The sequence below is a fragment of the Notothenia coriiceps genome, unplaced genomic scaffold (assembly GCF_000735185.1).
Source record: "Notothenia coriiceps isolate Sejong01 unplaced genomic scaffold, NC01 NC01_scaffold00030217, whole genome shotgun sequence".
NCBI classification, from domain to species: Eukaryota; Metazoa; Chordata; class Actinopteri; order Perciformes; family Nototheniidae; genus Notothenia; species Notothenia coriiceps.
In genome coordinates this window covers 334,163-342,368 of record NW_011362918.1, presented here as the reverse complement: position 1 = coordinate 342,368, position 8,206 = coordinate 334,163, and the positions used below count along the sequence as shown (strand labels likewise).

Sequence of the window (8,206 nt, the reverse complement as noted above, 5' to 3'; positions counted from 1 at the left end):
TTAACCCTGAGTTGCTCCCGATGGCATGGCCAACGGTGTGTGAATGTGTGTGAATGTTAGGTCCTAGAGTAAGGTACACTGCTCTGTTTGAATGGGTGTGAATGGGTGAATGACATGTAGTATGTAAAGCGCTTTGAGGGGTCTTAAAGACTGGATAAAGCGCTATATAAGTACAGTCCATTTACCATTTATTTACTTGTTTAAAGTGAAATGTGATTTAGGTTGTCTTTTAAAATCTGTCCAGGGACTACAGATGAAAAATAGCCTCTTGGCTAACTCTGGCACATTTACAGAAATGTTCATTAATGTGCACTGTCCCTGTTAAATAAATGAATACATACATAAATAAGAAATGGAGAGAGACATTCATGATACCTGCGAATGGTGGTGCAAGTCCTGAGGCGATGCTCTTGGTGTCCATGCCCACTGGCTTCTTCTCAATGAAGCTTTTGTACATGGTGCAAGCTGAGTTTAAACACAAACACATGTCACTGAGCTGCTAGGATACATGGGGGTAAGCTAATATTGCAGCTTTTTTCCTTCTTTGTGTTTGTTTTACCTCCTTCTGGTTCCACACCATAGATTCTGGTCTTATCACATCCTGACAGTTTGATAGCGGCGGCCACACCGGCCAGCAGTCCCCCCCCACCGCAGCACACCACCACCACATCAGGCTGGGGCATCACCTCCAGCACCTCCATACCTAGACTGGACACACAGGTTTAGAATAGCTGGAAGTTTAAATGACCAAAAGATCCACTGATGGCCTTAGAGTGTACCTAGCATGTCCTGCTATTAGATCCAAGTCATCAAAGGAGTGCAGGAAGGTCATGTTGTCCTCCTGAACACAGCGGGTCACCACATCCATCATACAGGAAGTGGGAACTCTCTCTACCTCCACCCCAAAGCTCTGAGGAAGAGAAGAATAACACTTTTATATAACTGCGGAGGAACAATTTTCAACAATTGCAGGTTTGTATTCTGCGTTTTTCATTCAGGCAGGAGCTGCGGTAGAATGTTACAAGTACATTTATTCATGCATTTACAGTTTGTGCCACTTTATACATAAAGTCCACAACGATTCAAATAACAGCTTTCGTTACTAGATAATATTATACATTTATAATACAAGATATTATAAAATAATATTTTTTTGTTGGGGAAAACTAACCACAGTTTATACAAAACCACATTTTTGGAAGAATTGGGAAAATGAACAGGCATTTATAAGCATTTAACTTATTTCTTTTGAACAATTTTAAGTTTTTCGGGTAAGATCTTTATTTATTTTAGAGTTTTCTGCTTACATTGAATGTTTACCTACATTGTTTATACTTGCTTGCTTTTACTTAAGTAATATTTAAAATGCAGGAATGTTACTTAAAAGAGTATTTTTACAGCGTGGGATTATACGTTTACTTAAACATCTACCACTGGTCAAAAGATCCCTTCTAACCTGTATGAGGATGGATCTGGACGCAGGGGCTGTTTCAGGCATCACCACCTTGCCCTTTGACCCGTAGTGTTTTGAGGCGTACGAAAAAGACTTCCCATAGTTCCCAGCAGACATGGTGACAAAATGACCACCCTTCTCTCTCCTGGCAAACTGATTGGCCACTCCACGGATCTTGAACGAGCCTGGCAATAAAAATGCACAATTCTTAAGAAATAAGACGAGAATTAGCTTGTACGAGACAAATCAAAGTGGGTTTTTTCCCACCGGTTCTCTGCATGTTCTCCAGTTTGATGTGGATGTTGCAGTGGATGTCCAGAGGCAGGGTTGTCTGGCCCCAGGGGATCATTGGAGTGTTGATGACACCCAGTGGGCTGCCTCTCACCGTCTCCATGGCTTCTCTCAGCAATTCCAGGGTGACAGCGTCTGCAGACATCTGTCAGAAACACACAATTCAATATCAGGAACACATTCGTCTTGAGGAGCCACATAAATAAATGCAAATCATAATAACACTAATAATAATAAGTAGTTTTAATTTTCTTTATTTTTAAACAATATTTCACACCTGGCCTCATAATTCTCACTCATTCCTATGAAGTGTGTTATTATTAGATAACCTAGATCTTTCTAGGTCTTACTGCTCAATGCTACGTTACTTACGACGTAGCCTACAGAGCAAGAGTGAAGCATGCACGTTGAATTACAAAACCTACTTTTTTTTGGCAAAAGAGTCGTTAAGTAAAATAAAACGACATATATTTCGTGCATTAAACTTTCTCCACACTGACCTTATTATGTGTTTCAATTTTTCTTTTACTTTAAAAAGTGACAACTCCGCAATGTTGGCAGTGTTACGTTTCTTGCAGCTCCCAGTGGAACAATAGTTCCCGTTTGAAGCGTGTTTCAAGTCGGACGTTATTATTAAAAGGACCGCAAAGATGGCTGCCCCTGCAAGTGGCAATGGAGACTTTTCTTAGTGACATAATAAATTAGTATTAACTGAAGGCACTGTAGTTAGAAAATATGGGTTTTATTCGACACGTCGTGTGCGCGATGTCCGGAGGAGTGGACAGCTCTGTCGCCGCGTTGTTACTGAAGAGAAGAGGTGAGAGAACAGAGAAACACACCTGAACTGACCTGTTTATCAGAATCTGTTTTATTACCAAGCAGAGGCGGGAGAAGTACTCATATCTTGTGTTTGAGTAAAAGTAGTACAAGAGTGTAGGAATACTCTGTTACAAGTACAAGCCCTGTATTAGTAAAAGTACAAAAGTATTAGCTTCAAAATATAATGGAAGTACCAGAAGTACAAGTACTCATTCTGCAGATTGGTCCATTTCAGAATAATATATATTATATGTTTTGATTATAATTGTTGATGCATTAAAGTTTTATCAAAGCTGGTAAGGTGCAGCTAGTTTGAATGACTTTGTATACTGCAGGGTAGCTTGTGAATTAATCCAGGTGTAACTAAAGACTGATTTAGGTGTTCAAATTCAAATCTGTAAAGTAATTACAGGTATTAAATTAAAATAGTGGAGATTTACCTCTAAATTGTAGTGGAGTAGAAGTACAAAGTAGCATAACATGGAAATACTCCAGTCAAGTATCTTCAAATTGTACTTAAGTACAGTACTTGAATCAGTACTTAGTTCCTTCCCATCTCTATTGCCAGGTTACAATATTAAAGACAACAAGATATTGCAATTAATGTTTATTAATGGTTGGCTCACTTTACCTAAATGAATAAAAAGTGAGAAACTCAGCTATTGTTCTTATTTGTCGTGTGTAGGTTACAGTGTCACAGGGGTTTTTATGAAGAACTGGGACTCCCTGGATGAGAGTGGCGTGTGCAACACAGAGACAGACTGTGAGGACGCCTACAAGGTCTGTCAGAGCCTGGACATCCCCTTCCATCAAGTGTCTTACATCAAAGAGTACTGGCATGAAGTGTTCAGGTATTTGTGGCTGCCATGTATGAATCCTAAATACTCTCAAAATGTAAAACTCTGTGAATCTCACGTCTGTTTTTCCCCACTTTCAGTAAACTGTTAAAAGACTATGAGAAGGGGAGGACGCCAAACCCAGACATACTATGCAACAAGCACATCAAATTCAACCATTTCCACAAGTATGCCATCGACACGCTGGGTATGTCATCATAATAGGGCTATGAAATGATTCTTTTCATTATTAATTCAGTTGCAATTTATATTTCCAATTATAAACGATACCTGCTTAATTTATGCAAAGTTACAAAATAAAAATGTCTTGGGTTAGAGAGGGTTAGAAAGTTAAACCAAAATTAAAATACCATACATGTTTACCCTATAATAATTATACATGACAAAGAAAAATAAAGAACTCTCTTTGAAGAATGTTAAGTGTTTTACTATTCTATTTACAAAATGACCACAAAGGTTAATTGAATATCAAAAATAGTTATTTTTGTTCTCTCAATCGACTAATTGGTTAATCAATCATTTCAAATGTGATCGTTTCAAGTCATAATGTGGTCATACACAGACCTATACTGTTTCTAGGCGGCATTACAACTGTTTCACTTTTATTTTTTGGACTGGAAAGCAGGGGTTGGTAGTTAAGGAATAAATAAATAAACTAATTTGAATGTCAAACACAATAAAACATTGTGTCTAATTTCTTGCTGTTGTTAATAAAGGTGCTGATGCCATGGCAACAGGGCACTACGCCCGGACGTCACAGGAAGACGACGAGGTGTTCGAACAGAAGACCACAGCGCCACAGACAAATCTCTTCAGAGATCGTTTTGAGATCAGAAATCGTAAGAGTTTGAATCTTGTGCCCCAGTTTAATGGGTTACCTCTTTTAAACCTAAATTACTTTCTTTGTTTTTACAGTCAAATTGAACCACAACATTAGCTTTAAAGTCAAACCCTCTTACAGTCTTTTTTCTTCTTTTTCTCTCCCTAGCGGTGAGGATGTATCAAGCAGCCGATCTCTTCAAAGACCAAACCTTCTTCCTCAGTCAGATCTCCCAGGATGCCTTGCGACAAACCATGTTCCCGCTGGCCGGACTCACCAAAGACTTTGTCAAAAAGATTGCTGCGGAGGCAGGGTTTCACCATGTGCTGAAGAAGAAGGAGGTAAACGCACACATGAATACAAAGGCAGAAATGTAACTCATGTTTATATAACATCAGGAGGGCATACATAGGAATATGTATTCACATTGTAAGGTAATGTGCTTCCAGAGCATGGGCATCTGCTTCATTGGAGAGAGAAACTTTGAAAGCTTTATTTTGGAGGTAAGAAATAAATCTTCAATTATTCGTTCTGCGTTTTAAAATTTGAACAATGCCTCCTGCTTTGTAAACCTTTACCTGTTTCCTATACACGTTTCTTTCTGTTTCTAGTATCTGGAACCTAAACCAGGGAATTTAGTCTCCCTTGAGGACGGGGCTGTTATTGGAACACACAAAGGTATGTGTTGCACTGTTGGTGGAGCCTGTGACCTAAGATTTTCATCGTCATAACTACACTGTAGCTATGTACGTATGACAAATAGAAGCCTTGAGCCTTGTGGCCGTTTTAAGTGTGTAATAAGTGTGTGTCACTATTATATTATCACACAGGCAGTATGTAATGACTATCAGTATGTTGAGCAAATTAAAACTATTAAAATCCACTTTTTTGCTTTCCTGGTCCTTAAATATCCACTAAATGTGGATATGTTCCAAACTACTGACTTAAAATACCTCTGTGTATTTCCTGTTTCTTCTCTTGTCATTTCCTGTGTCTCTCTCCATCCAGGCTGGTTCACTATGACGCTGGGCCAGAGGGCCAAAATTGGAGGGCAGAGAGAACCTTTTTTTGTGGTTGACAAAGACATCACTACTGGGGATGTGTTTGTGGTAAGAAAATCTGACTATGAAGATATGTTAAAGATTTTTCAAATCCACTGTAAGTTTTGTTGTCTGTGTCTTATGCTAAAGCATTGCTTAATGCTGCATTCATGAACTATAAGAAAAGGTCAGCACAAGAATCACCACATTAAAGTGCTTTGTGTTGTTTCTACACTGGTAAAAAAATGCTGGAGAACATTTAGGATTTACATTGTAAATGCATTAACATTACATATTTCGCTCACTTTTATAAGGGGCAACACTGATTAAAACTTGACGCATTTTTGCTCATACTTCACGCCCAAAATGTCTCACAAATCAGGCTCCTACTACCAACCACCCGGCTCTCTTCCGTGACATGATGCGGACGGACCGCTTCCACTGGGTAACGGTCGAACCGCCTGCTGAACTAGTCAAGACCCAGATGATGGAGTGTCGTTTCCGCTTCATCCACCAGATGCCACTCAGTGAGTTTTGTGCTGTTAGTGTCTGTCCTTTGGTGAATTAGAAGTTATTTACTGAACAAAAAAACACAAATTTTTATGTTTTCCAGTTCCCTGTACAGTGACACTGAACATGAACGGCTCTGTGTGGATCTCTCTCTCCAGACCAGTCCGAGCTCTGACACCTGGACAGGTAACCGCCAACACACCTGTGTGACAGAATAGAGTGTAGCTGCAATATAAAAATATATTAGATATTTATTTCAAGTTGTTTATATATTTCAGTGAATCTGTCCATGACCACTTGTGTATATTATAAAAACGTTTTATAAAATATTATAAAAACGTTTTATAATATACATTTGATCCTCCCGCAGTTTGCCGTGCTCTACAAAGGAGACGAGTGTCTGGGCAGTGGGAAGATCATCCAGCTGGGGCCAAGTGAGTTCACCCTGAAGCAGGGCAGAGAGCGCCTGTTAGCGGCCGCTCAGCAGCAGCAGGAGCAGCAGACCCCTGAACCGGCCAGCTGAGAGGACCCCCCCGCCAAGCTGTGGTGGAAAAGAGCTCTGTCCGGTACATTAGGTAGAGCACACTGTTGAAGAAGAAAAACTGTCTCTTAGAAACAGCTTTGTGACAAAGTGTCTGCTCCGGACTCACTTTTAAAAAACAGTAAACAGGTTTTTAATTGCACACATTTGAAATATCAACATTTTTGATACGACAAAAATGTTCATTTCTGTAATACGTTTAGTGTTGGAGACTAAAAGGTTATCTACTAGCTGCTAAGAAGAACCATCTGTATTCAAGCCAAGGTGTATTTAGCAGGGGAGAATGGGGGGCTGCATTTGAACTAATATAAGTGTTCTTTTTACTGTAGTACTTTCTGGAGCAGCCCCAAGAGTACGTACTGTTGCATGCAGTATGTATTCGGGACATACTACCTCATCCTGACATTGCAACTTGAACTTTAACCCCCTCTCGTTCATATATCCGTCAAGTCCGTAGCATGATGAGCGGTCCTCAGGATGTCTGTGCTCTCTTGGTGCCTCAGTCGATGTGACCTATCTTCTGCTTTGCAGAGGATTGTGGGTCAGAATAGCAAGGAAATCATGCTGCCTCGCGTGCAGCAAAATGCAACCTGATGCAGTACGATATTCTTTTTGCATACCCTTTAGACTTCCTATGAATTGGCACAAAAAAAAAATATTTTCAGGCATGCGTACAGGGTATGCAACACACCCTATATATAATAAGGAACCAAAATACAAAAAATAAGATGGTTCACAGACCTGTAGTAGCATTTCTTTTAAATTTCAATCCACTTTCTCTACATCCAACATGCAAATAGATCTATACTGACACCACAGAAATCACTGTCAGATATACAGTACTACATTTCTTTCTGCTTGTCGCTCACTTTTTGGTTGTGTTCAGCCCTAAAATATTTGTACTCGTGGTCTGGAAGTCTTTTCTCAAAGGTGTTTTAGGTCTGAGCCCTTAAAATATAGGAAACCTGAGGGGGAATCAGGGAAATGGATTTGAACTTTAAGCTAGCAGAGGGTTAATAGTTGTAACTGATGGTTGACCCAATTTCGGGGCCTGTTACCTGTGAATGAAAGTGACACTTATTTGTTCTTGTTTGTTCTCTGTAATGTTATTTCGACCTTATTTTTCTGTATGTTTGTTCTATCATTTCTGAGACTTTCCCTCCTGTCCTTTACCTTTTGTATGACTGTCAGTAATGTTCACCATACTTCTGTGCCAACCTACATATGTTAAGATAGGAATCACCTTGACATTTTTTATCCTTGTCAAAAAGGAAGATGCTTTTGACTCATATGATGATAAATTACGTGAATAATGTGGACTAAAGTAGAAACAAGGTACCGAGTAGTCACTCTGCACCAGAAATGATGTCCAAAGTTGCAGGTAAACAGGAGAAAGTAAACACTAAAAACATGCAAGATAATGAACAATTAGAACCGAATATGATGAATAAACCAAGTATGTTTAATATATATATATATATTTTTTAAGCTTTTCAGTTTCGATTGTTGTAAATATTTGAAAGACAATTACATCATTCATCTCAGCTGTTGATTCATTGCTTTTAACTGTCATTTATATATTGGTTTTAAATGTAGGATTTTAAAACAAAAAAAATGGAAATAAAATATGGAATACAAATAATTGAAGTGCCTTATCTCATCGAATGGCAATGCAATATGAGTCCTTCATTTAGTACCAACTGTAAATACATAAAAATGTACCAATGAGTGAATAAACCTTATTAGTGGTGTGATGACTTTTTTCCCTGTCCCATATACCGAAAGATTCCCTGCAGACTTGTTAATAAATATGAGATAAGAAATACATTATTTGATGGGTTGTCCTACAGTTATTGGTCCACAAGGGGGCGCTGT

At 38.9% G+C, this 8,206-nt stretch overlaps 2 protein-coding genes across 4 annotated transcripts in view; one reads left to right on the top strand and one right to left on the bottom strand.

The window, feature by feature from the left end:
* Positions 1–2,306, bottom strand: part of celsr1a (cadherin EGF LAG seven-pass G-type receptor 1a) — a 75,179-nt gene extending 72,873 nt beyond the window's left edge. The window contains exons 1-6 of the mRNA XM_010787340.1: positions 2,274–2,306; positions 1,721–1,889; positions 1,457–1,638; positions 780–910; positions 560–708; positions 376–465 (exon numbers count right to left, since the gene is read on the bottom strand). Coding sequence (XP_010785642.1) covers positions 376–465; positions 560–708; positions 780–910; positions 1,457–1,638; positions 1,721–1,889 — 721 coding nt within the window. The 5' untranslated portion in view covers positions 2,274–2,306. The remainder of the gene's footprint in view (positions 1–375; positions 466–559; positions 709–779; positions 911–1,456; positions 1,639–1,720; positions 1,890–2,273) is intronic.
* A 65-nt stretch (positions 2,307–2,371) lies between these two features.
* trmu (tRNA 5-methylaminomethyl-2-thiouridylate methyltransferase) lies at positions 2,372–8,206 on the top strand. Of its 3 annotated transcripts, none has more exons than XR_799867.1 (12): positions 2,372–2,561; positions 3,249–3,414; positions 3,501–3,607; positions 4,137–4,259; positions 4,409–4,581; positions 4,690–4,743; positions 4,852–4,918; positions 5,249–5,349; positions 5,663–5,807; positions 5,894–5,976; positions 6,161–6,365; positions 6,661–8,204. XR_799867.1 is itself a non-coding variant. In XM_010787332.1 (12 exons), the coding sequence occupies exons 1-11, from the start codon at positions 2,480–2,482 to the stop codon at positions 6,311–6,313; spliced, it is 1,254 nt and encodes a 417-aa protein (XP_010785634.1). In that variant the 5' UTR covers positions 2,372–2,479; the 3' UTR covers positions 6,314–6,356; positions 6,661–8,204. The 3 variants fall into 3 exon arrangements, 2 of the variants coding, with proteins under 2 accessions (XP_010785634.1, XP_010785633.1); XM_010787332.1 differs by having other exon boundaries at positions 6,161–6,356; XM_010787331.1 differs by having other exon boundaries at positions 6,161–8,206.

Bases quoted from the DNA above. Each gene is read 5' to 3' on its own strand.
- trmu (XM_010787331.1), top strand. From the start codon at position 2,480: ATGGGTTTTATTCGACACGTCGTGTGCGCGATGTCCGGAGGAGTGGAC. The intron at 5,350-5,662 runs GTAAGAAAATCT...CTCACAAATCAG, and splicing joins CTACTGGGGATGTGTTTGTG to GCTCCTACTACCAACCACCC. The intron at 5,808-5,893 runs GTGAGTTTTGTG...TATGTTTTCCAG, and splicing joins CATCCACCAGATGCCACTCA to TTCCCTGTACAGTGACACTG.